Source organism: Varanus komodoensis, unplaced genomic scaffold, assembly GCF_004798865.1.
Source record: "Varanus komodoensis strain SLA01 unplaced genomic scaffold, ASM479886v1 scaffold15, whole genome shotgun sequence".
NCBI lineage: Eukaryota > Metazoa > Chordata > Lepidosauria > Squamata > Varanidae > Varanus > Varanus komodoensis.
The window spans coordinates 5076681-5104579 of NW_025335440.1; the positions used below are offsets into that span (position 1 = coordinate 5076681).

General features: G+C 51.2%; 1 protein-coding gene across 1 annotated transcript in view; it reads right to left on the bottom strand.

Moving 5' to 3' along the window:
* Nucleotides 1-715: 715 nt before the first annotated feature.
* MFSD2A (major facilitator superfamily domain containing 2A) overlaps nucleotides 716-27899 on the bottom strand; it is a 32092-nt gene continuing 4908 nt past the window's right edge. Inside the window, exons 2-10 of the mRNA XM_044424968.1 lie at nucleotides 26432-26557; nucleotides 24609-24733; nucleotides 13085-13208; nucleotides 12463-12541; nucleotides 10947-11122; nucleotides 9298-9388; nucleotides 7139-7260; nucleotides 5393-5476; nucleotides 716-1042 (exon numbers count right to left, since the gene is read on the bottom strand). Of these exons, the coding sequence (XP_044280903.1) occupies nucleotides 716-1042; nucleotides 5393-5476; nucleotides 7139-7260; nucleotides 9298-9388; nucleotides 10947-11122; nucleotides 12463-12541; nucleotides 13085-13208; nucleotides 24609-24733; nucleotides 26432-26557 (1254 nt within the window). The remainder of the gene's footprint in view (nucleotides 1043-5392; nucleotides 5477-7138; nucleotides 7261-9297; nucleotides 9389-10946; nucleotides 11123-12462; nucleotides 12542-13084; nucleotides 13209-24608; nucleotides 24734-26431; nucleotides 26558-27899) is intronic.

Genomic DNA, 27899 nt, shown 5'->3' on the forward strand with positions numbered 1-27899 from the left:
GGGGGGGGGGGTGTCACCTGGGTTAATATATTTTTGATGGTTGTGTTCGACCCAGAACAGAAATGAAACCGCTGAGCTGCCTCATTCCGTTAGGGCTGCCTGGCTGTGTTCTGTTGGAAAGGTCCCTGGGCACATTTAGAATAGCAGGCGGCGCTGATCAAAAGAGCCGCACAAGGTCTTTCGCTCTCCGAAAAATCGGTTTGGAAGAGCAACTGCCGGGGGCAGGGCACACACCGCGTTTTGCAGTGCAAACCTGGGTTTGCAGGATCTGGATCAACTTTCTAATTTCAGCATTCAAGGCAACCTGGGTCAGGGTGCTGTGTGGCCTGGGCAAACTCTAAGGTCTGGGGCATGGGTGTCAGAAAGCTGAACTGGGGCACCAGGACCCAGACAATAGTCGGCACACTTCATGGGCAAAGTCCAGTCAGCAGCCAAATCCACATCTTTATCCAGAGCAGGCCAAGGTCAAAGCAGGAGCGAACAGGGAAGCGGGCAAAGCGTAGTCCAGAGAGCAAAGTGTAGTCAAAACAAGCCAGAGACCAGGAAGCAAGACGACAGGACAAGGGCCAGGACACCTCTGGAGCAGGTGCGAGTGCAGGTGCGAGCGCGGGATCGAGGTCCAGCAGCAGGAGCGAGAGCAGACAGGGTCCAGGCACCACAGAGAGCTCCAGCGCACTGGGAGCCAGTGGGAGCTTCTGCAGGGAGAGCCACTTCCTCAGCAGCTCTTTCCCAGGGCCCCCAGGCGGCGTGGGTGAAGGCCCTGGCAGCTGCAATCGAGCCCGGGAGGGATCCTGCAACTTCCAGGGCGGTTGGTCTGGCATTTGGCCAGCACGAGGAGTCCTGAAGCTGCCCAGAACCCGACAGGTGTTAGCGCCCTTCCAAGTTTTCCTGGGAGGCTTTGCAACAGAGGCATACTCATGGACCAAACCTGCATCGCCTCTTGAGGACGTTGACTTACCGAGATACCAATGTAGACAGCCGTTTTCTTTCCAAAACGCGTTAGAAACCACTGCCAGAAAGGGATGGTCAAAGTGGCAGAGAGCTGCAGGAGAGGGAACAAAAAGGGGGAGGAACGGTTGTTGCCGAGTGTCAGCCAGGAGCAGCCTTTGCCACCGGTCCTCCAGGTGCGCCGCGCGTGGAAGAGCAGGCGCTTGCATGCGGCGTCAGTCAACTCGGAGCAAGTGGCCCCAGTCCATGCTCGCTCGTGCAGGTGGGCCGGAATCCACGCTTCACCCATAAGAGCGAACACAGAGAACGGGAACCAAAAATGCTTTGATCACTCTGACCGCAACTGCACTGGGATCACCGGAGGTTTTTCCGTAGACCGTTGGTTGCATCACGGCAAGGAGAATTGGGGAGAGCTGTCGGATGCCGGTATCTGGTTCCCTTCACGAGCAAACACAACTTCTCTTTCTTTTAAAGCTCCCCCGGCACTTGCCTCACCTGTGATCTCTGCCTTTATGTCTGCAGACACTCATTTGTGACTTCCGCACTGGCAATGCTGCCGTGGCTGCTGACAGCTGCCGGTTCTCAGGCAAGGGCGCCAGTCCTCCCTGCCTGCCCCTTATGCCTGGCACTACCTCCCAGAATGCCCGCAGGTGAGGGAGCACCTCCGCGGCCCCAGAGCCCTCCTCCCAACCCACCAGTCCCTCATGAAGCCTCTGGCCAGTGCCTCGGCCTTCTTCCTCTGCCTGCCACCTATTGAAGCCACTGTCTGCTGCATTCCTCTCTGCCTGCATCAATGTAAACTGAAGGCTCCTCCAGGCGGGGCCTTTTGCAGGTGGTGGCTTCTGAAATGCTTGTTATTTCAATTTAGAACAAGGATGGGGAATGGCAGCTTCCATTATCCTTGATCATGAGATGTGCCGGCTCGGGTTGATGGGAGTGGCGCACCAACAAGACCTGGTGCGCAAGAGGTTCCACACCCCGATTTATAACTTATTTTAGAAAGCTTTCTTTGTTTTCATGTTGAAATCTTCGTTCTCCCTTAGTCTGAGAAAACAGACAGGCCGGGGAGGTGCTGGGAGTGATCCAACCCCCAAACGAAGGCACTGAGCTCTCCATGAGAAACTCCAGCATCAGGTTCCTTTCTCCTCATCTCATGAAGTCCTGCTGTCCGACCTCACATGGTCTTTGGCAGGGCAGGAATTTGCTCATGGCAGTTTGAAAGCGCTCCTTCCTCTTCCTACTCAATCAGAAAGGGGAAGGGAGATAAACAAAGGGCAGTCAGTCCTCTTGGCTACTTCATAAGTAAGACTGATACAGGTTTTTGCTCCCATAGGTGGGGCATAAACTGGATGGGGAACCACCTGGAAAAAGCTCTGATGAGTATTTCAGGAGATGTGTCACTTTCCCGAGGGCACATGCATTCATCTTGGCCCATGGCCACATCCAGCAAAGCTACACATTTGTCCAGCGCCAAATACAAGCCCTTACCTGCCCTTCATACCACTGGCCTAGGACACACAACACTAATCCATGGCTTATTTAACCCAGAATTAGTTGCTCCACACAGGGCTCATCTAGCAGATGACAAACCACAGTCTATTCTTCTGATCTCTCCACTGTTTTCTTCCTCCTTTGCCTGCTCTCTCCTTTGAACATTCACACAGCTGCAGAGAAACTGGAATTGAAAGCAGCTTTGTGTGTGTTTTTATTATGCCTGCCTGCCTGCCATCTCTGAGGCCTCGGAAAAACCACTCTGAGCACCTCGCAGTTCTGGGCTCACATGTAGTGACAACTGCTTGACAACCACAGGTCCTCTTTCTGGATTGTTCATCGTTAATGCACCACACTTCATTAGCATGCCTAGCTCACACATCATGACAACTCAGAAATCAGCAACCCGTGCCATGGGTAGCCAGATGTGCAATCCAGGCTGCTTGCTTTGCTGCACTTTCCAAAAGTCTACCAGCCACATCTGGCATTTGTTAAAAGTTGTGACGCTAGAATCCTTTCTTCACCGATTCCCTTTGGGTCTTAGAAAAGGTGTGCATAGCCCCAAAATGTTCAAGAGGAAAAGACTATTCCACATAATCCTTGTGTTTGCTGCAAGCGTGCACAGCACATGAGGCTGGAAGGGTGCAGGGAGAAGAACAGCTGATAGGGACAGAGGTCTAATCAACCCAAATTAACACTGCAAACACTAGAGGATTTAAAAGAGACCACACGGCAATTAGGCAGCAGGTCTGGGATCTTGCTTTTACATGACTGCCTCATGGAGGCCACACACAGAGGGAAGCATGGAGAAGGGATCTGGCATCTGCTGGCTGGACAGAGTGAGGCCTTTTCTTCCCACATCCTCCCCACACCCCAAAATGTTCTTCCATCTCCTTCCTCTTTTGCACCTTCAGCAGCCCAGAACAAAGCTCTTGAAACTCTGTTCTGAATTTTAATAACCCTTTAGGTAGAAACCTCTCCCCACTGGCTTCTCTTAATCTCCACCACTCCCAGAACATCCAGTTTTGCTGCTAAGCTGTGCTCAAGGGGGTTGCTTTGAAGCTTCTGCCAGTTTAACCCTGGTGCTGATGTTCCCACTAGGAGTCTTTCTAAACACTGCAAGGAATGAGGCCTTAGACTGCAGCTGGCGTGGTGGTTCTGGATGCCCGAAAATGAGAGTAAGGGTTCCTTGCATGCAGAATAGCAGCACGTCAATACAACTAGTTTACTGCACAAAGCAAATGGCTGTCCATACCCAATCTATCCAGGAGAAACTACCTTACACGGGGTTGGACTACTGGGCCATAGAGCCCAGCCGTGTTGACACTGGCTGGCAGCACTGGCTGGTGCTCTGAAGTTTTTATGTATTTATTAAAGGCTTTTATATCCCACCCTTCCCAATGTCTCAGGGTGGTAATAAAATAAAATAATAAAATAAAATAGATGCAGCATCCATACAACAACATAAAGAATCAATCTTAAAACACTACTAACATTTAAAATAATGGGAAAATAAAAAGGGGTTGGTCTGGAGCCAAATTAAGAAAGCACTGACATCAGGCCCACTTCTGAGAAGCACATTCCATAGCTGGGGGACGGGGACCACTGCAGAGAAGGCCAGGTTGTTAACAGGGACCAGCCGGTGTGAACACAAAACGCCGGTCCTTTTCCACCTATTCTGGCTTCCAGTTGATGCCTGGGCCCAATTTAAGGTGCTGGTGATGACCGATAAAGCCCAAACGGCTTCGGGCCTGGTTACTCGTATGTGCCCATAAGATCTGGGGTACACGCCCTTCTCCGGGTGCCCTCCCTGAAGATTAGGAGGGTGACTACCCAGAGAAGGGCCTTTTCTGCAGTGGCACCCCAATCGTGGAATTCACTCCCCAGAGAGGTTCGCCTGGCACTGCCACTTTATTCTTTTTGGCACCAGGCCAAAACCTTTTCATTTTCCCAATGTTTTAAGACCTGACTGTTCTAAGTGGGGTTTTTATTATTGCTAAATTTTAGGACACTGTGTTTTAATTATTTTTTTTCTTTTCTTACATTTTATTGCTAAACCGTCCTGAGATTTCGGTAATGGGATGGTCTACAAAAGTTTTAAATAAATAAACTAACTTTGGGAGTTTCCGCACACCCCACAGGGGCTCCCTGAGCCAGAGCCTTTCCCACCGAAGCACCTGGGGACAGCAGCAGGGGGCTGGGGGGACCCCGCACCTCGCCTCACACATGCCACCACAGGCAGCTCGGCTCCTTTGTCCCGCCAGAGAAGCGCAGCAGAGACTCTCTGCTGCCCACCCCTGTCTCCTGCCTGCGCACCTTTCAAGTCCCTCGGTTCCCCAGAAGCCCGGAGGGACCCGAGGGGCCCGGCTGCCAGGGGCTTTCTGGCTTGGCAGCATGTCTGGCAGCACAATGCCCCAGCCCCTCCCTCCTCTCCTCCCCGCATCCATCAGCCTTTCCCTTTCCCAGACAAATTGGCTCCATGGCTTTCATTCAGAGCCTCCCTCCCGCCACCACTCAGCCCTCCTTTCTTCTCATGATTAAGGGTAAGAGGGAAAATGGAAGGTCTGGAACAAAAGAGTCGCATAGCTTTTGTTCTTCCCCCCTTTTCAGGGCCAGCTTCGGAGGCACACAAAGAGTGCACTGTTCTACCAAGCTGCGGCTCCTCCATCTTGAGCTCAGCAGCTGCCCTGTTTTCTTTAAGGCTGCTCACCGGGCTGCTTCCCCCAGATCCCTGGTTATGTCCAACAGCCCCAGTATTTCTCTTGTGCTTGCTCAGGAGTGTGTGCCTTAGTTTTACGCAGTTCACAAGCTCCTGGAGCTCTTTGGGCCCTGCCGCTCAAGGCTGGCTTGCACCACTGTGGGCTTGCAGTTTAGGGCTAAGTGACTGCGGGAGGAGCCAGCAAGAATGCTTTGACATTTCCTCCAGGAAAAGGAGAATTGTACTGACACATACCATGATGGCAAGCAGAACGTTCTGGAACTCATTCCGGAACCCCAAGGTGTACGTGCAGAACAGAGCGAAGTTGCCTTCCAGAAGCTGGAAAGAAGACAGGCGCAGTAGACGGTCAGGCCCTCCATCTGGGAGAGGGGCAGCCACCACCCTCCCCAGCCCGCCCCGCTTCCGCCCTGCCGGTCTGCAGCTCCCCGAATCACCCGCCCAACAAGGACTTCCAGGCACAGCGGCCTCGTTTCTGAGGAATGCAACCCTGCAGTGTCTTTCTGTGGAGTTCGTGGGGGTACACAAGGGTCTCCCTCCTCCCTCCTACCCCCACAACAACCCTGTGAGGCGAGTCAGATGGGGGGGGCTGGCCCAATTCATGGCTTCGTGTGCACTGGAACATCAGTCTCTCTGGTCCCAGCTGGACTCTCGCACCACACCCACCGGGAGCCCCCACAAGGGCAACCACAGCCAAGCCAGCCTGGGGGGAGGAGTGGCTGCAGCCTTCTCTCTGGAGTCGGCAACAGGGGGCCCTCCATCATCCCTCCCCACCAGCTAGGGATGCTTGGAGCTGCAGGACAAAACTTCCGGTGGGCCCACCCCTGCCATACACATAACTTTAGGAACAGAGAACATCATGAATCTCCCTCTGCCCTGGCAAGGTGGCTGAGCCAACGTGAAGAGCAAACAGGCCGACAGGAAAAGGAAGATTCGGATTTTCTGAGGCTTGGAGCAGAGACGGCGCTATCTGCTGCAGGCTAAATGCAAGGCAACGCTACTGCCCCCCCCCCCACCGCAAAAGAGCTTCCAGGGGAATTTGAGCTCCCAAAGCATCACCCAGATTCCAAAGCCATGGTGCCCCCCAGGGAAGTCACTGAGCCGGACCCTGTGCCCAGGCAGGCAGAGACGGGTTTCTCAAGCACGGATTCATCCTGGGGGACCTGCTCCATCAGGCTGCAGATTCTGCCCTCTTGTGCTGCAGCCTCTCTTCTGTGATTCTGTTAATTTCACCACAACACAAGACGCGTGGAATGCCCGAAAGCCCTATTCTGGATCAGGGATTAGACCAGCACACCTGCTCCAAGACACTGCAGGCCACCTCTCAAAATTTCTCACAGCTTCATCCAATTTTTCCCCTTTTCAAATTATTCTCTCCCCCGATCAGTGTGTGTTTAAAATTTGGTTTACAAATACAAAATGTTGTGTGGTCAATTTTAATATGTATTCTTATTGTTACTTTTAATGTACTTTGTGAACTGCCCATAGAGCCTCAGCTATGAGGTAGTGGAGAAAATAAATAGATAATTGGCATCCCTCAAAGGACAAATGCTCCCCATTAACTACTTGGGTGGTTTGAACAGGTTTACTAGCCCTGGGGAGAAAGAGGAAGGGACCTCCAGGCTGCAGAACCAGTGAAACACTGAAGACCTTGCTTTCCCCCTGCCCCGCTTCACTCTACCACCCCAGGCTTGTGCGGAGGCCCACAACAGACGGCACTTTCCTACGGAAACAGGCCCCGCGCACGGAAGACTCTCACGTCAGAGGAAAAAGACAACAGCCTCCTATTCCAGGTGCCAGGAACCTCTGCCATCAAGTGGGCCCTTACTGAGCCGTCTGAAGGGAGATGGCTCAGCATACAAATGTGTCACTTCAGTAAGAACAAGGCTCCAGAGCAGCTTTGGTTCCAGCACACAGGAGAAGGGGCACTTCGTTTACTGCTGCGGGGAGGTACCTGGGCAGGTGGCGGAAGCCTTTCCTTACCATGAAAGCCAAGGAGGTAAAGAGAAAGGCAGCAATCAGCTTGATGTAGGGGCCATGCTTCATCACCAGCTTCAAGCCCTGGAAGAAGGAAGCCGGCTTGTCCAGATGGAGCTCTGAGGATTCTGAGGAACGATACAAAAGCAGCAGGTCAAGCTTCTGTCCCATCAGTCCTTCGCCAGACGTGAACGTGTACGGCGGTGCACCCTGAAGAGCTGAATTCTGTAGCCACAATCCTTAAGCCTAACTTGTCATGCTCGGTGGAATGAAGTTTGCGCTCTTCTGTACTGCTGCCTGGCATTGCGAAGGCAACCACCCCACCGTGACCATGTCCAGCCCCCTCCCACACTCTAGCACGTTTCCAAGAAACCTCTCTGCAGCTTAAGGGGTAGAAAAGGGCTTCTTTTACAAAAGGAAAGAATCTAAAAGAAAAGAATTTTAAATCTTCAGTTGTCAAAGAGCTGCATTCCACTCTTGCTACTGAGCTTGCCATTTCTTCACACTGGAATCGTTGCTTGCACATTACAGTGTCGCAAGGGAACAAAGCCAAGGGAAGCCACCCTGCTAATGCTTTGTGTGCATGCGCAATTTATTTGTGTACAAGCGATGCAAATCATATTACTATGGTGCGTGCAGTCGAGAGCTAAATCAAAGTGGGTGTGGTCTAATTCCAGTTGCAAATACTCAGTAAAGCAAAATGTTACATAGATATTCTTAAAGGGGCACTGGTTTTCAGTGAGGCAACCCAGTTCTTTGCACAGATTCCAATTCTCTTAGACTGTCCCTTTAAAATGTCTTCGAGGAAACTCTCAAGCCCATGACACAGTGCTGGGAGAGAAGGGCCAGCCACCTAGGCAGATGGCATGCAGAGAAGAGGCGGGTGGGCCCAGGAGTACTCATAAAGAGGGTTCTTGGAAGTAGTTGGTAAACTGGGTCCAGCTCTGTGCATGCTCAGAGACTCATTCTGTGGTGACTGGGCTTACTGGATGTACTTTGGAGAATGAAAACTTTTTAAAGGAACAGTCTGTTGCTTTGAATGTGCAAAGTGGGGAATCTAGCTCCTGACAGTCCGGATTAAAAAGTTTCCCACCCTTTTTGAAGTTCAAAAAGCTGCCGTCAACTTGGTCAAAGAAACCTTCCAGCAGGACACCCCCTTCAAGGCCAGCTAATGGACACTTCCCAGATGTGGAGTGCTTGAGCGATTCGGGCTCTGGATCCCTCGAAGTGACGACATTTGCTCCTGGGGATTGCCTTTGATAACCCTCCTCCAAGGATGGCCCTGGGGACCCTCTGGGTTTGAATGGTTCTCGGCTAGAGGGCTCAAGAGCAACTCCAATCACCAGGTGGCTTTTTCGGAGAGAACAATGCAGGGCAGCGTTCAGGGGGAGCCGCTTCTCCCGCAAAGGCTGGTTTGAGCCAGAAAGCGGGGAAATTCGCAGAAGGAACGTGGGCCAGGCAAGGCTGGGCTTATGTGATGGGGAAGGGTTGCCCAATCTAGTCTTGTGCTCCCTTGGAGTGGCCCTGGACATTTCCATGTCTTGGAAAAGGCAAGCAGAGGCCGTCTGCAAGCAGCCTGTTTGAAGGCTGTGGATGCGGGAGGAGTGTGTGGCTCAGACTGGGCCTCCTGTAACACAACGCCACCGAGTCAGTAATGCGCAATCCACCCTTCAACAGCATTTTTGGAGTGTTCAGAACGGCTCCCAGAGGAGCTCACTGGCTTCAGACCAAAATCGTGGGGTCCAGCTTCAAGAAACTGGATGAGGAGACTGAAATGCAGGAAGAGGAGGAAGAGGGAACTGCATAAGCTGAAACCTGTTCCCACTGGCCCAGGCATGGTCTGGCCAAGCCTACAGAAGTCCCGGGAGGAGGAGGGGCCATTCTCAACGGGAGATCACATTACCTGGCATCCCCAGGTGGAGCTAGGAAAGATGTCTGAGACCTTAGAAATTATTTCCCGTTAGAACAGACATTCGAGACAGACTAAAGCCTTCTCTTTGGTGACAAGACCAACAGTCCAACGGTGTGAAAAGTAATTTCCCAGGTTCCCACCTTAGAAAGAGCACGCTCCTGTCTGCCTCATTCTTGCGCAGGTCCTTTCCTGGACCAGTCGTGCCGGCCTTTCCCTTTCGGAGAGGCCACGTGCGTCAATCTGCATGGCTCACCTCGTCTCTCCCGCACGCCGGCAAAGAGAATGGCAGCACAGAGGATGTATATTCCACCGATGACCCCGGCTGCGAGCATGTAGGCGTTCCTCTGCAGGAGGAAAAGGAAAAGGGACGCATCCGGATGAGGCACGAGGCTTCCAGAGGAGACCATCGTTCAGAAGGGTGTCACTGTGTACTTGCTTCACGGAGAGCAGAATTAAAAGCCCCATTCTTCACTCCACACAAAGCCAACCACCTTTATTAGTGCAGCTCAGTTTTGCCCTTTGTCCAAGGACACAGAAGAACACTGATTTAGTACCACAACTCCGCAGAACCGGCTGGGTACATATATACACTTGTATATAAACTGCCCTGGAAATTTGAGGGGTGGCGTGCAATGCTCGCAGCATAGTTAGCACATTGTCCCATGCACGGCTCTGGCAGCTGGTGGGGGATCCTAGGGCCATGCGCTCCACGCTGCACTGGCTCTTCAGCTACGCTGTGGCCATTTCAGAGGGGGGGATTTGCCCTCTACCTGTGCAAACAAGTGAAAATTCTCGTCCTAGGTAATAATCGTAGCCAAATGAAGCGGCAGTTATTCCACAATAAATCAGGCATGGTGCAAAAGAGGATGAACCTGTGCAAGACAAACCAGGCTTACAAATTAGACACCAAATCTGAGGAATGTGTCAATAGCTCTGGGTCCTTAGGAAAATGTGAAATCTGGGAAATTGTATCCAATCAAACAACTCTCTTTGCCCTGCTGTTCATACAATCCTCCTCCTCCTCCATCACATTTCTATACCTTCCATAGCCAAAGATCTCTGGGGTGGCTTACAAAATGGACTAATTCCAACAGGGGTTTTTATCCTACACATAATTTTCTTGAAGGGGAATACCGATTGCCGTCTTTTCCTTCGTCACTCTTTGGAATGAGCTCGAGGGGAGGGAAATGGAGGAAAAGGAAAAGCCAGTAAGTGCTCAATGAATTGAGAGTTCACACTTGGCTGCCAAAAATAGTGTGTAAAGGAGAAGCCCGAACTCAGCAAGGTGCAGGTCAAGGCATCCGGTCCAATGCCTTCCTCTTCTTTTAAAGGCTGTGTTATAATGGTGCCGAATGCTGTCAGAGTCCACAGGCCTGGGACACAGTCCACGAGCGGTGCAGTGAAGCCAGTGCAGTGAATGCACTGGCCAAGAGAGCAGGGCTGGGACTCAGGCGATCCGGGTCCCAGTCCCCGCTCAGCCATGGAGCCAGCTGGGTGACTCTGGGCCAGGCACAGCCTCTCAGCCCAGCCTACCTTGCAGGGCTGCTTTTGTGAGGATAGGATTTGAGAGCAGAGGAGGAGTATGATGTGCGTGGCTTTGAGTTCTTAGAGAAAGGGACAGGATATAAATCTAATAAATAAATAAAAATAAAACTGCAGCACAGAGGACCAGAGCAATGGCCTATCTTGTCCAAATTCCTGTTTTGCACCCTGGCCAAAGGATATGGAAGCCCGCCAGAAGGATATGGAGGCAACGAGTCCTCCTTCACGGGTGCCCCTGCATCTGCCGTGTCCACCAGGCGGTCTGTATGATGAAGCAGCAGCTTTCTGCTCAGCCCAGCCCCGGAGCATGGACCCTCGCTAGCCCCTTAGCACTCAAGAGCTCTCTAAAGGAGACTGTACCGTATCTGTGAGCGAGCCGGTGTCATGGGTGATGTTGAGCTCCCCCACGGCGACGGAAGAAGAGTTGAGCACCGGCAACAGGAGAGGGTCTGGAATGCACGGTGTGTCCGCTTTGCCCACGATCTGCCCTTGGACGGCGGTTCCCAGGACAGTCCCCAGCACTTCCACCGTCATGCCTGGGGGAGGAAGAGGTGCGAGCAGGCAGTGGTCAGGTGGGGGAGGCTGCTGTCTGGCCAGCCTTCCTTGAAAGCAGTCCCAGCAAACCTCGGTTTGGCTGCCCAGCCAGCCGTTGGGAGTGCGCCAATTAAACCATTTCGTCTTAAGTGCTTCAACTCACGTAGCTCACTTTTGCAAGCAGGACTTCCTGGGAAGTCATGTCCAGACACCATACACGTAAGATGAATATTCTCAATAGTCAGAGAACAACGTGCACCCTTCTCTCTCCTTTCTTGGCCACTTGAAAGGGATCCTTCATAGAAATACAGTGGGGAAACCACTGCACACACGTTCGCTATGAATCAGCCCCGAAGCAACAGGTAGATGGGCAGGGTTGCCTGCAAACCCCTCATGAGTGAGGTCATATTTTGATCTCCAGGGTGAAGATCCTGCTGTTCAAAAGGTTTGTTCTATGTTTTACAAGGCAGAAGTCTGGACTGCATCGCTGTATCTGGAGCAAAGGACGTAAAAAGCTAACATTCACCTCAGTGGGAGAAAATTTTGCGGGCAGTGAAGGCTGAGGGCTACACTGAAAGGGCTAAATGGCGACATGCAGGGAATTCGCACCTAAGATAGCCTGTTTTAAAGGCTTCTCCTTAACAGAGCCCTGTGTATAGCAACAGCACACCTGGAAAGAAGGTTTAACCTAGTCTACACTGGTTTGCTGCATGCAGAAACGATCAGAAAGGACACACCCACTCGGACACCCTACAGCTTGTTCTGTTTATGTGCAGAACAGCCCCATGCAAATAGGAATCTAAGAAAATCAATTTACTACATTTCTATGCAAACCAAGAGGCACACCTCTATGGCTCACACACATTAAAGAGCCATCGGTGCTGTCGGAAGCTCAGGCACACCCCTCCCAGCCCAGGGAGCCCAGCGGGTTGACTGCCGCATTTTAGGAGAATGCAGCCAGGCCGGCCAAGGAAGCTCCCAGCACAGATCGGATCAGTGGGAGTCAAGGTGCCAGCCCAAAGCGCTCCAGCCCTCCGACCCTCTTGCACAGGCCAATCCCAGACCAAGAGGAACAGATGCTTTTGCGCGCGTGCTCTGCATTCCTTCCCGCAGGCGCCGACACCTGCCTGCCTGCATCATCCATGTGCAACCAGGAGCACGTGCCCGGAGACGCATGTGCCACGAGGGACAGCTGGGGCATTTCATGCTGCCCCCCAGCAATTGCCACCCGAAGATCACATTGGCTCTCAGCCAGTGGGAGCCAGAGGAAGAAAACAGCATCCCACCCCAGGGGCTAGAAGCACTTTAACAGCACTTTTGTATAAAGACAGGAGGTTCTTACGGTAGGCAGTGGCAGAATCTCGCTCACTCTGCTCTCTGCTAATGAACATGGTGAGGGCCGAGTAGGGCACATGGAAGCACTGCAAGAGAGAAAAGGAACACGGGAACTTGAGGTGCTGCAGGTGTCGTGCAAAACACAGCTAGGTCAGGGCATGTGCCAGGGGATGGCCGGAATTTCTGAAAGGAGGTGGGTGTGAAGAAGAGCCGATAAGCAAGTCTTTGGGACAGGTAAGTGCCTGACTTCTCCATCTGGAGAAGAGACCCCCCCAACAAAACAGGCTAAGGGCTCAAAAATGCACATAGCTTGCATGCAGTTTTCGTTTGATTTCATTTTGCCCATGTTCCCCCCATTTTCGGCATCTATGATATGTGTGTATACAATGGCTGCTGAAGGGGGTTCAGGGGTGAAACCGGACCCCTGACCTCCTAAAGTTGCTCCCACACTGCAAATTGTATATTACACCATGTGGGCTCGAAACTTAGTTTAGGAAAGTGAGAGTGCAGACATCAGGAATAGAAACTCTATACCAGGTGTCACACTCCAATTGATACAAGGACTTGAAACAGCAAGGTGGGTGAATTCTGATGAATTTCATTGTACCACAAAAAGAAGGCAGACTCACCGTCACCAGAGTCTGGAAGATGCAGTAGAAGAAGAGGTACCACATCACTTGCCCTTGAGAGACGTCTGGCACAAACCATATCAGGAAATAGGAGATCACAGCAAAAGGAGTAGAAAATACAATCCTATAAAGAGTTAAAAAAGAAAAGTGATTATGTCTTGAAAACTAAAAAAAAAAGTCCTAGTTTTGTTATGTGTTGGGATGGCTTTAAATGCAGGGGCGTCTGCCTGACCATTGTTACCTCTGCAGGATCTCCTACAAGCGCTTTTATGCTATTCACTGCATCCCACCATTATTAAACTCAGCAGGACACGGAAGGGAGCACAAGAAGAGCATTTCAATGACAGCAAAGGGGGAGGGGACCAAGCACACTACCCAGAAATACTCCTTTCCGGGCAGATTTAGTATTTACTTCTCTTAGAAGCAGGTAACACAACACTCATCCTCCTGTTGCCAAGAGATGCCCCTCTCTCTCTCCCTCTCACATGTGCACACACACAAACACGGACACAGGCTGTCACCTGCCAGTTTCAAGACAGGAAGGTCCAGTGAGAGGGAGAAGCTCCCAGGCTCCAGCACGACTCACAGGGACAACACTGGCCGACTCGGAGGACGGAAGCACCGACCTGGGACACAGGGCACGCTTGCCAGAGCGAAAGTGCAGCCAGTCAGTGACGACCCTCTCTGTGATGATCAGTGCTGGTGGGTTTCCCGTGTGCCTGACTGCTTGCGCTGCACCATTTCCACTCCAAGGGATTAGATGACCTTCAGGTTCTGCCAGAAGCCCTACAAGTTTGTAATTCCAGGCCTGTCAGAGCTGAGAGGAAGCGGCAGGGCTCCAAAGAGCATGAAGAGCTGAGTAAGCTTTTGTGGAGAGGGGCTTTGATCACGGAGACCAAGCCCCCCTCAATGAAGCCGCAGGAGGGAGCCTGCCGACTGACTGACGAGATGGTGTGCCTACTCAAGGAGGGAGGCCGAGAGGGTTTGCATGCCATGTGTGCCAGACTGGGAAAGCGGAACGAGGAACCAAATGGGGAGGGTGAGAGGCTGGAATTACTTAACTGGCTTTCTTCCGGCCCAGATTTTACCCACATGATGCCACAAGGCAAACCTTTAGAGCAGCCTTGCATGGTCCTCTCTGGGGACAAAGAGCTAGCAGCTGGCAGCCAGCATGGAAAAGCTGATCCCACTTTCTCCTTTGCAGCTACAAAACAACTAGCAGAGGCAGGTGTGAATTCTCACTACTATTTAGCTTTATTTGTTTGCAAGCAAAGGACTTTGGTTGGTGGACTCATTACAAGGTATGTAACTGGAGGCACACAAAAATCACCAGCAATGTGGGGGGAGGAGTGGGGGGCAAACAGAAACCTGCCCCTCTGCTCGGCAGGCTGGCTCTGAAAGAGGGGCTCCCATAGGGCTCCCGGGGGTGTCTCATTGCGCTGGGCTCTGGGGAGAGAATGGGCATTCGCACAGCACTCTGCAGCAGCCCAGGAGCTGGAGAACAGCCAGCTCCATAGACCCGAGCCCAGGCAATCCACTGCTGCCCCATTTTTGGGAGCTGGGAGGTTCACCAGCACGAGCAGAAGAGTTCACAGGGCCTCTTTTCAGCTCCTGCAATGGCTCCGGGGCTAAAGGTTGTTCATGTGCGACCTTACAGCCCTTCCCCTGTGCCCCTGAAGCTGGCGCAGGGCTTCCCCCTTGGGCTCAGAGAGTCTGCCCCACCATGTAACTCGAGTGTGTGTGTGTACTGCTTCTGATGGAGGAGGTGGCTGATAGCCCATATGACTAGTAGCCATGGATCGCCCTCTCCTCCATGTCCAACTCCTTTTCAAAGCCATCTGAACTGGTGGCCACTGCCCCTTCCACAGTGGCCATGAATTGCAGAGTTATATTATTATGTGTTGTGTGAAGGTGGCCTCCCTTTTATCTGTCCTGAATCCCCCACCAATCATCTTCATAGGATGGCCCTGTTGGGTCCTACTATTATGGGAGAGGGAGAAAGATTTCTCCCCCTCCACTTTCTCCCTACTGTGCATAATTTTCAGTGGCACAGAAGAAGATACAGAACCTGGGGCACAGGAAGGAGAGAGAGAGGGAAAGAAAAAGAATAGCCACTCAGTTGCTAGGAGAGAGGTAAACACTTAAGCCTTCCACAGAAGAAGCCTGGTGAGGTTTCCCTTATGCTTTAAGCATTATTAAGAAAAGATAGTCTTATCTCTTCCAAGCTAATCAGCATAGAGAATAGAGGGAGAGATCAAGTTGCAGCGCCACCAGTACCAGGCACAGGCTGGTGGCTTGGCCAACGTGCAAAGGGTTAATGTTCAGTTCAGAAAAATGATCTGCTTCCTTCTCTCCTTTGATCACCAAGCTAATTAACAGAGGCATCCAGGAACAAAGCATACTGAAAACTAAACTTGGAGTTTGGGCTCTGAAAAGGTTCCAAAAAGAGAAAGATGACAATTCAGCCTAGAAGCACAATCCATAGGGAAGATCTCCTGCACAGCCTCATCAAAAAGAGAAGGATCTACGCAAAAGCACATAACCATGTATGAATGTTAGTCGCAAAGTCATGCCTGACCCATCGCTACCCCATGGACAACATCCCTCCAGGCCTTCCTGTCCTCCACCATCCCTGGCGCCCACATAAGCTCACACCCACTGCCCCAGTGACCCCATCCAGCCACCTCATCCTCTGCCCCGTCCCCTTCATCTTTTGCCGTCAATCGTTCCCAGCATTAGGCTTTTCCCCAGTGAGTCCTTCCTTCTCATTAGGTGGCCAAAGTATTTGAGTTTCATCTTCATCATCTGGCCTTCTAAAGAGCAGTCAGGGTTGATCTCCTCTAGGACTGAGCGGTTTGATCCCCTTGCAGTCCAAGGGACTCGCAGGAGTCTCCTCCAGCACCACAATTCAAAGGCCTCAATTCTTCGGTGCTCAGCCTTTCTTATGGTCCAGTTTTCAAAGCCATACATTACAACTGGGAAAACCAGAGCCTTGACTATATGCAATTTGTTGGCAGGGTGATGTCTCTGCTTTTTACTTTGCTGTCTAGATTTGCCATAGCTTTCCTCCCAAGGAGCAAATGTCTTTTAATTTCTTGGCTGCAGTCCCCGTCTGCAGTGATCTTGGAGCCCAGGAAAATAAAATCTCGCACTACCTCCATTTCTTCCCCATCTATTTGCCAGGAAGTGAGAGGACCGGATGCCATGATCTTAATGTTGAGTTTCAAGCCAACTTTTACGCTCTCCTTCACCTGCATCAAGAGGCTCTTTAGTTCCTCTATACTTTCTCCCAGTAGAGTGGTATCATCTGCATATCTGAGGTTCTTGATATTTCTCCCAGCAATCTTAATTCCAATTGGTGATTCATCTAGCCCCGCCTTTCTCATGATGTGCTCTGCATATAAGTTAAATAGGAAGGGTGACAGTATACAGCCTTTCCCAATTTTGAACCAATCAGTAGTTCCATGTCCAGTTCTCACTATTGCTTCTTGTTGCTTCTCAAGAGACAAATAAGATGATCTGGTACTCCCATCTCTTTAGGAACTTGCCACAATTTGTTGTGATCCACACAATCAAAGGCTTTAGTGTAGTCAATGAAGCACAAGTAGATGTTTTTCAGGAACTCCCTAGCTTTCTCCATGATCCAGGGTATGTTGGCAATTTGATCTCTAGTTCCTCTCCCTCTTCGAAATCATGCCTGTACTTCTGGTATTTCTCAGTCCACATACCGCTGGAGCCTAGCTTGTAGGATTTTGAGCATCACTTTGCTAGCATGTCAAATGAGTGCAATGGTGCGGTAGTTTGAACATTCTTTGGCATTGTCCTTTGGAATTGGAATGTAAACTGACCTTTTCCAATCCAGTGGCCACTGTTGAATTTTCCAAATTTGCTGGCATATTGAGTGTAGCACTTTTACTGCATCGTCTTTTAGGATTTTGAATAGCTCAAATGGAATACTGTCTCCTCCACTAGCTTTGTTGTTGCTCAGACTTCCTAAGACCCATTTGACTTCACATTCCAGGATGTCTGGCTCGAGGTCAGTGACCACCCCATCATGGTTATCAGGGATGTTAAGCTCTTCCTTGTATAGTTCTTCTGTGTAATCTTGCCACCTCTTCTTAACCTCTTCTTCCTCTGTTAAGTCCCTGCCATTTTGGTCCTTTATTATGCTCATCTTTGCACGAAACGTTCCCTTCATATCTCCTATTTTCTTGAAGAGCTCTCTGGTCCTCCCTATTCTATTGTTTTCTTCTATTTCTTTGCACTGTTCATTTAAGAAGGCATTCTTATCTCTTCTAGCTATTCTCTGGAATTCTGCATTCAATTGGGTGTATCTTTCTTTTTCTCCCTTGCCTTTCGCTTCCCTTCTTTCCTCAGCTGTTTGTAATGGCTGCTCCATTTCTTCTGAGGGATTCTTCCCCACAGTAGTATACCTGATGGTCATCCGAGTTAAATTCAACCATGCCCTTCCACAGCTCTCATTTCCCTCTGCCAGGTTTGCACTGAAGACCTTCTCGGGCACCACTTCCTGGGAGTCTGCATGGGATGACCTGCCTGCCCATCAGCCAGTGCGCCACGGCCACTGGACCACTGGGGTGGGGTCTCGAGATCCAGATTCCAGTCCCCACTCAGCCCTCCTGTGCACTGAGTGACTTTGGGCCAGCCAGGCTCTCAGCTTCTCCTACCTCACAGGGGTGTTGTGATCGTAATATGCAAAGCAGCTTTAAGTGGGCCACCTTGGGCTCCTTGTAGGAAAAGGGTGGGCTATGGCTATCATCAGTAACTAAACCTTGCCTTATGCCTGGAGGATTCACCACCAGCTCCTGCGTTGATTGACCCAGTGCAAAAGCACAGTTCTTTTGCCTCGGAGACTCCAAGTGCTCTGGCGCAGGGACCGTGCTGCCAACTTATTCGATGCAGTGCGAGATGGGTGTGCCTGCCCAGTAAGCCGGCAGCAGTCTCTCAAACTAGAGTGGGAGGGTCATGGGAAGAGCTCTTGCAGAGGTCTCTAGAAGGTTTCTGGCAGGGCAGAAAGTACACTGCCCATTTCTTCTTCTGGACTGCTGCCCATGTGGCTGAGAGCACATTTGTCCAGGGGCGTAGGGGGGAGAGAAACTTCTTCCGCATCCTGTACACAGAAGGAAAGGCAGGTAGGCAGGACAAGGAAAATATTTCAATGAGACACATGGGCATTTTTGCTCAGTTAGTCATCGCCCATGACGTGGAAAGCAAAGATGACGTGTCTCGGAAGCCGAGGAAACTGGCTGCCCCAGCTGCTCTTTCGGCCTGCGGCTTGAGCGCTCACTGCTGCTTCCGGTGCGCTCCGTTTCTGGACACTCCGAGTTTTCAAAAGTGCCCTTTCCCCTCTTTGTCCCCACCCACACTTTTACTTCCACAAACTACATAGTGACGTCACCACAGTGGGGGAAACCTCATTCTGTGCAGGGGGGCAAGAATGACATTTTGGCAATCCCAGCGAGACACCCCCTTTTTTTCAATTTTAGCATGGATGGCAATTGCTGAATGGAGAACCAGCTCGCTCCTTTCCCGTCCTCTGCGCTCCGCCCAGCCAAGAAGCGCCGGCCCGAGTCCTTCAGCAGTTTGACTTCTAGTAACCTCCGACCCAAGGCGTGGCGATCGGCTGAGATATATGGAACAGGCCAGATGGCGGGCACACCCCGGCTCGCCATTGGCTGCGCCCGGATGGTGTGTTCCGCTGGCAGCCTCTTCCCCACATGTCTCCACCCCCCCAGCCCCCCCAGTTCCCAGCCACGCAGCTCCGCTGGCTTTAACTGTTTCTTCTGCGTGGACAGCATGGCCTTCTTCCGCATGTTTTGTTCCTTGCAATAAGGGAAGGAAGTGTGTGGACAGCCTTGCTTCAAATTAGACTGAAACTACTATGGGAAAAACCCAAGCTCAACCTCCACCCCCCGCCCCCCGCCTATGACTGCAATTCAAAATTGCAAAAGTACTTTTGGGAAAGCCAGCCTCGCTTCTGTGTCAGAGGGTTAACCTCTGCGTAGTAAGAGCATGTTAATTAAAAATAATAAAGGGTTCTTTGTGGCACCTTAAAGATGAACACATTTCTTCTGGCATAAACTTTTGTTGGCTGTAAAATAAGCTTGTTCTACTTTAAAGTGTCACGAGGCACCTTTTTACTTCTTTGCAGTAAGCTAACAAGTTTCCCCTCTGGCAATTTCATAAAAGGACTCTTCCAAGAAATGCTTTCGGCATGAGTTGGTCTGTGGAGAGGGGTCCCATTGGTGAAAGTTCCCAAGCACGTTGCAAAGGCACACCCAGTCCCTGTGCAGAACGCTGGCCGGGTTTCTTGGTCTTCCTTATCAAGCCAAGGAGGGCGGATAAACTGAGGAAGCCGCCAACCCTACACATCCTTTGTGACCCCCACATTGGAGAGGGAAGGGGAATAGCAGCAGGCCTGGCATCTTTCAGGGCAAGTTCATCTGCTAGCATTTGTACCCGCAGAACGTGTTTGAGCACTGACAGAATAGGAAAGCCAAGATAGAGTTATAGACGTCACGGGCAGTATTACAAATAAAGTTGCAAGCCTCTATGTCTTCCTGGGAGTGAGCGCCAGGTAACACAGCGGGACTTGTCCAGTCCCACGAAGCTTTGCATGACAGGTATACTCCAGAGCGATGCATGAGAAGGGCAGTTCTAGGGGGAGAAATGCTTACTCAGAACGATCTGGACACAAACTTATACGCACTCCTTGCATCAGGAATCACCAAACTCCAAGAAGATTGCCATTCCTGGCCTCCAATATATCCAGACACAACTTTGGAATGGGCCACCCAAGATATCAAAGCTGCCAGTTACAAAGAGAGGAGGGGTGCCTTTGGGAAGCGATTAAAGCAGCAGTTTGGAACTACTCATGCTGGGTCTGGGAAAACCGCATTCAAAGCAAACATGCCTTGATCAAATAGCTTTCAAAAAAATAGATATACACAAGCTCTGAACTTTGTCCTCACCCTGCCTGAAAAGCTGCAATACACTGCCAGGAGAGTTCTTGTAAGGTGAAGTCCAATTCCACCTTGACCCAGGCTCAGAGCCCTGTCTGCAAGAAGAACTAGATAAGCGACTTGCAAAGGATTTCCCAAAGATCATTTGTGAGTAAAGCTGGGTGACGTAATCACTTTTTCTGCACATCCTTAACACAGGCCAGACTCCACAACCGACACAACCTTTTCCTGTGTGCATGACAGACAGCGGGGCGCGGCATCACCGCACCTGTTTTATGAAGAGTTGACTGAGCAACGCAACGCGTCATTCGGCCTGCCTGGATGACTCCTCGCTAGTCATTGCTGAAAAGCCAGCCGGTTCCCCACACTCAACAAATCCGATGGCTGTACAGGTGGCCGGGCGCGGACCATGGATGGGCACCACTGCACTGATTCACAGCAAACCTGCTACCTAGAATTCAACTGCTTGCGGGGGGGGGGGTGTTTTTCAAGTTTCTAGATCTTACAAATATGGAGGACAACCCAAAAGCTTGGACCCAGCCATCACAACCCAGACACCAACCAGCACAGCAGTACTCGGTACCTCTGTTCCCCACTGGACTGAGGGTGTGCTTGCATGAGCATCCATACTGATCCCCCGGAAAGCAGGCGTGCACCGGTCAAACCCTGTGGTCGTGCTCGTATTATTTCCTTTTCTCATTTGAGTTTTGCAGCTGGGGCTTTCCTTTTGGTCATGATGTCTATTATGAATGGTAACTGAAATTGTTAAAGCAAATCCTATTTTCAATGTGGGAGGCACCTTTACAAAGGGTCTAAAATGGCCAAGACAACATGCTGGAAGAACAGGAAGGTTGGGGAATTAAACAGGGATTACAAGTAGAATAATTGTTTAATCATTTAAACCTGCAAGGTAAATTTAGAGAGCCAGAGCTCCTTGGTCTTACACGTGGAAATCTGTGGGGTTCTCTCGGACACTCATGCGGGGAATGCCTCCATGCAGCAGCGGCACCCAGCAGAGTTTTCACACGGGTGGTTCTGGACTTTTGCAGAATCAAGCAGAACCACCTAAGACGACTCTACATAAATAAAAAACAGTGTGGTGTGAAGAAATCCGCAGTGGCCGTTCACTTATATCATGCCTTTCCTCCAAGGAATGCAAAGCATCAGATGTGGTTTCCCAGAACTCCATGCTGTCCTCACAACAACCCTGTGATGTAGGTTAGCCTGAGAGAGCCACTGGCACAAGATCACCTTGGGAGCTTCCCGACTGAATGGGGATTTGAACCCATGCTCGGCCCACAGTCTTAAAGCCAGGGTCTCCAAGTGTGTCAGGCCTCCTTTCCTGGCACCTGTGCCCAGATTTTTATTTTATTTCTTAAGGGTTTCTTTTAATCACATGCTTTTGAAAAATGGAGCGGCTGCGTTGCCGCAAAGCGCCGCCTTGACTTGGCGTTCAAAAGTGCGACTTTCTGTTCTGGTGCTCAGACCGCGCTTCTGCCTCTCAGAATGTTCTCCGGCAATTTCTCGTGTTGCCTTCTGGACATGACTGGTTTGTGACTGGCCATGCCTGGCATGGAAGCATTTTGGGTACGGGCTGTCCACTCCCTCTGGCCGCTGGTTGAGTGTCCGTGAGCTCCTCTTGATATGCCAAAAAGGCCCATGATGCTCGCCCCTGCTAACCGTCCCGCTACACCAACGGGGGTCCCACAGGTCCCTCGGCCACCTTCCGACTCCCCATCCCCAGGAGGCACCCTGTCCCTTCTAGCTCCTCAGGGATGGCTCACATGGCCTGTCCCCACCTCATGCGTCTGTGTGGCACTGGCCACAGGGGGCCACTTCTCCTAGAGGAGCACACAGGGGCTTTCCCCAGGAAAACGAGAACATGGCCACAGCCCGTACGCAGCATCGCTTCTCCTGTGCGCAGCGCTGTGTCCAGGGGCCCTCCAGCCTCAAGAGCAGGGTCTTGCCATTCTGCCTCTGAGGTCGGGCAGCCTAGTCTGGGCAGGATTTGCCTGTGAGCATGTGGAGAAGTGGACAGAGCACTGGAGGAGATCTGGCTTCTAGTCCTCACCCAGCTTTGAAGCTCAATGAGCGGCTTCGGGCCAGTCATGGACTCCGAGCCGAGCGTACCTCACAGGGTTCTTTGAGGAAACAATGGTGTGAGGAATAAACCACACAGGGCTCCTCGCAAGGAGAAAAATGGTGGAACAGAAATTAAATCTAATAATAATCATGAGGAGAAAAAGGAGAAGCAGCCACAGCTGCTGCTTGCAGGAGAAAAGGGTGTATAAAGCCCTAAACGGCTTGGGTCCTGGCTACCTGAACGAGCGCTTACGTCCGTATATGCCCGACCGCCCTTTGAGATCTGCAGGAGAGTCCCTTCTCCGGGAACCCTCCATGAAAGAAATTAGGAGAGTAAGCACCCGGAGGAGGGCTTTCTCTGCGGTGGCGCCCAACCTATGGAATTCACTCCCCAAAGAGGTCCGCCTGGCACCGTCGTTACTGGTTTTTCGGCGCCAGGTAAAGACCTTTTTATTTAAACATCATTTCAATTGTTAAAACATATGATCTGGCCAGGGCAACTTCTTCTTCCTTCTCTTTCTCCTCCTATATTTTTATTTTATACTGATAATTTTAATTTTATATTGGTAAATCAATGTATTTTTTGTATTTTTATATTTAATGGTAATTTATTATGTACTATTGTATTTCAATGTATTTTATCATGTTGTAAGCCGCCCCGAGGTTTCGGCAAGGGGCGGCATAGAAATGTTATAATAATAATAATAATAATAATAATAATAATAATAATAATAATAATAATTAACCATTACCGTCACTGAGCGAACTCTTAGGTGAGTCCAGAGGCAAGGTGGTCTCCAAAACAGCATTTCCCACACACAAAGGGGAGACACAGCAAGTTTGGGGGACCCTTAAGGGTGCGGAAGAAAACCCCCAATGGGGAACAACACCCCCTCCCACTCAAAAATGTATACAAGCCTGCCCAACTGTAGCCACGGAATACTAGCAGGCCCTTTGGAGAGAGAATGAACCTGGATTCTCCCATGGAAGGGTGCAGGGTTGCTGGCATCCCACCCGGAAGCACCACAGGCTGCTGCTCTTTGTCACAGGTCTCCCTTGCCCATTCTCGATGCCAATATGGTTTGCCTGCTTCTACGCAGCCTCCCAGAGGGCACCATTTGATGCTAGCTAAGCAGAAACCTGCCCAGTCTTCTCATCTAATCCTGGAAGCCCAGCAGGGCAAAAAGAGGGACTCTTTGGAGGCCACAAGAAGCAAACACACAACAAATCTTCTCTTTCCAGGAAGGGGTAGAGGGCATAACCAAGCCTCGTGCCAGAAGCTCAACTCTGCAAGCACGTCCTCTCTGCCCAGTCCCTATTCTAAGACACTGCAGCAAACGCTACCCACACACTGGAGCTTATGCTGTATCTTGCCACAGCCTCCAAGCACCAGGGCTGATGCTAGGGGAAGAGGACAGCAGAGTTCAAGCACAGATGCTGCTATTTATATCGGCAGGTTATCACCTGGACTTCAATCGCACACAAACACAAGCGGTTCGGGGTCACTTGCCTGCCTCCATCAGGGTTACTGCCATTTGTAAACAAAGACTGCACTGCAGCTCAGTGCCAATTTGGGGTGCACTCCCGTTGGGATGCCTGTAAGTCCCTGAACCTGGGGGCCTGTGGGCATGCCATGCACACCAGGAAGATGTAATCCTTGCCCGCCTGTGCTGCATTTTTGCTAGGCAGCTGGTTTGGCCCTCTAGCAATGATATTTCAGGGAAGGAGGCTGCAATGGCTTTAGGATAAGATGTATCCTGGCCATTCCAGCCTCCCCTCTTCACCCCTTTCCAAGGTCGCTTCCCCAGCCTCACAGAGCAACCTTTTCTTGGACTAGCTGTGAGAGGTGCGAGTGGAGCACCAGCTCCCAATCCAAAGTGCTGCCTCCAGGCTAGGAATCCAAACTATCCCGTGGCTTTCCAAACAATGTTCAGGGGCCACAGGATTGATTATTCCTCCATTTTTGGTTATCAACAAAGACACTCTCCACTTGATTCAGTCATCAGAGAGAAGATAAGTAAGAGACACACACACACAAGCGCAGTTCCTATCCTCCCCACTCCTGTTTTGCAGATCTCCCACATTCCAGCATTCTGCCGGTGCAGGTGGACATTCCCAGGATAACCTCTGTAGGCGTTCTGCCGCTTCCAGCAGGGAAGGACAAGCCAGGTACTCAGGCTCGCTAAGCAAAGCATGGCCTCCCTCTGCAGCCCGCCCGGGTGAGATGCACTTCACTGCATGCTCACGAAAGGCCATTCCCAACCGTCTGCGGCCCCGATACACCGAGAAGCAGCGCGCCACATCTACGGAGACAGCCAGGCCACGCGAGGCAGGCAGCAGGATTCGACTCCACCGTAACAACGTCCCCATGTGCAGCCCCTTTGCTTTCTTCGGCATGGGAGAAAGGACCCCGTTCAGCCAGCCCTCCCCCTCCCTGCCGCATGCTGACGTGGCTCGCTTACCAGGGCATCAGGCGTCCCATGCGACTCCATGATGTCTTACTGAGGAAGAAGCCCACTAGCGGGTCAGTAACAGCATCCCATGCCCGGCCCACAAAAAGGATGATGGATGCAGAGAAAGGGTCCAGCTGCAGGAAGGAAAAAAGGTAAGACTGAAGGTGCAGAATCCCATGATGAAGTGCACTGATTATGTATTCCTGTTTCTTAAAAACAATACCCCCCCCTGCATTTAGTGCCTGTGGGGCTCTCCATCTGAACTTGTCCACTAGGCGGCACAGCCCGTGCCCTACCACATGTTCTGCAGACTTGGGGGGCAGGAACCCGTGCAGGCTTCCACGTGTGCGATGTGACCTGCTTATATATGGTGGCATTTTGTTTTCCGCTTTTCTCGGGCAAGCAACGAAAGCCAGGAGGTTTATCAAGGCCTCTGCGGGCCACTGTCCAGGCTGGTGATCTGTATTTGGCAACCCCAGTGGCACGTGGTACAGGCCTGTCCCAAGAGGCTATGCGGCCTCCATGGGCTGACAGCAGGGATAAAGTGCACCAGGGGAAGTGCCACACAAGCCACGGAACATGAAGTGCCACTGCAACAGAACAGCATTTTCTCAGCCAGAGACATGGCATGCACCAGAAATGTGCACACTTTTATGTAGAGTAGCTTCATCCCATGGGCACAGAAATGAACGCAGTCATTTGCAACCCTGAGAGCAGGAGGACAAAGGCTGAATCCAAGTCTGAATTTTGTCCAGAGGAGGGGGGGCACAGTCCTTGCCTCCAGTCGGCAGGATAACTGGGGTTGGGGTGGCAGTGCAAAATCCAGGCGGGTGGCAAAGAAGGGATCCTGCAGAACCAAAGGAATACCAATCCTACCAGAAATTATTTGTCATGGCAGCTGCCAAACCGGCTGGGCAAGGGTGTTGGAACTGCTCCTAGACTTAGACCCAGAAGGGGCCGAGAAGGTCATCGAGTCCAACCCTCTACTCACTGCAGGACCGCAAGTTAAAGCATCCCCCTCAGGCAGCTGTCCAGCTGCCCCTTGACGGCCAATCCAGTCCTGCCTTCTTGGCATGACCCTCTCCCCGCTCTACCCTGATTTTTTGGTGAATTCCCAACATTTTTGTGGTTTCCCCCATTCTAAAAGGTAGTCTTAAGCTACAGAGAGAAAATTTTGTCTCTTGGGAAGCATACAAGCAAATGTTGCTTGCTCCTAGGCTGCAACAGCTCTGACACCTGCTCCTCCCGCTACACTAGCCCTTTTGCTAGTTATAGGAGCTTGCAGGAACTTCTGAGCAAAGCTTTTCTTGCCTCTGTTTCTTCCTGAAGAGCTAGATTGGGGTCTGACTGGCCCAGGCACTGGATCAGGGCATCTCTTCCAGTGCCCCAAACCACACTCCTGACAAATACTACAGCAAGCTGCCAGCAGAAAGGGAGCCAGGCAAGTCGGGCAGCATGAGAACTAGAGGAAAGACCAGCTGTCACAAACAGCGACAGAAAGAGGCAAACCCACGTCTCTGCGGGGCCATGCCTCAAAAGGAAACGCTCTTCCGTGCCCCCCCGAATCCCTGCAGCACAGCAAACCTTCCCTTCCACATGCTAGAGAATCTGCTGGCTGGTTTTATATGCAGCTATTTTTACAGCAGTGCAGTCAGTCTTGGCTCTTGGAGAGAACCAGGCCCAAGTCCAGGAAGTTTGAGAGCAACAGCGCTAGATGCAAAGAGCACACAACTGCAGGCTTGCCCCAGGTGAGCTCAGGCATATGTCATGAACCAACACACTGCTACCAGTTGCTTCCCCTCAGTACAGGTACATGAACTGGTTGGGCCTACCTGTGCCACATCCAACAAGTAGATCTGCAGGAAGAAACCCAAGGCACAGCCGGTGATCTGGTACGGTGCTCCTCCGATGGCGTAACACACTTTGCTGCATACTGACAGCTTTTTTTTGCTTTCTTTCTGGAAAATTAGGGAGAGAAGGCAGACCCATCAGTCACCATGGATACCAAGCAATTGACCACAAGTCCATACAGAAGGCTAATAAAACTTTGCTTCTACAACTCAGTGTGGCGCAGTGGTTAAGAGTGCGCGTCTGGGACTCGGGAGATCTGGGTTCTAATCCCCACTCGGCTACAAAGCTCAGGCGGTGACTTTGGGCCAGTCACAGACTCTCAGCCCAACCAGAATTATGCAAGTCGACTTGAGTTCCTTGAAAGGAAAAAAGGTGGGCTATCAATGTAATTAACGGGGGGAATCATCCTCATCCCATCCTCCAGCAGAAAAACAAGCCACATCATTTCTAATGATCTGTATGTGTGTGGAGGGGGGAATTTTTCACAAATAATATGGTACTATTAAGAATCACATTTTTTTAACCAACAAGAGGAAACACGCATCTAAGAAAGGTGTGGGGATTGCAGGCCCAGAGGCTAAATCCAGCTCTGCTCCGTTGCCCAGTTGACTATGCCCCCTCCCCTTGGCCTCATCTCGGTGCCACAGTGCAACCGGCCAGCAGACAGAAGGACCACACATGAACAAACCCACAGTGGTGACACGGAGGGTGTTCCTGTATAAAATGCCATTTTGAAATCGACGTCTGTAGATATGAAATCAGCGAGGCGAAATAGATGCCCCTCTTGTCCTCTTTTTTGGCAATTCATACGCAGCCACCCAGACACAAGCAAGGGAGCAGCCTTTGGCAAGGAGTTTCCCAAGCACACCTAACTTATTCTGAGCAACTGTGGCACGAAATGTTGGGTCCAATTCAAAAGCCTTTGCCTAACCAAAACAGCTTTGCTCATGAAAGATTGCAAAGCATCTGTGGGCTTCTTTATCCTCACCAGGCCTAGCATGGCAGACAGCTATCTGGCAACTCCCATTTTCATTCGGAACCCCTTCCAGCCTTGGATGACCTTCAAGGAGCTCCAGCCACACCTGTGTATCTTCGCCCAATGCAAGTTTGAGTATAATACAAGGTCACTCCAGTTTCTTACTAGGGAAGGTTTGCTTGGCTTAGTGTTTGCAAACACACCACTGTTGTTGTTGTTTAGTTGCGAAGTCGTGTCTGACCCATCACGACCCCATGGACAACCTTCCTCCAGGCCTTCCTGTCCTCCACCAGCCGCGGAGTCCACTCAAGCTCACGCCAACTGCCCCAGTGACTCCATCCAGCCACCTCATCCTCTGCCGTCCCCTTCTTCTTTTGCCATCTATTGTTTCTAGCATTAGGCTCTTCTCCGGGGAGTCCTTCCTTCTCATTAGGTGGCCAAAGTATTTGAGTTTCATCTTCAGTATCTGGCCT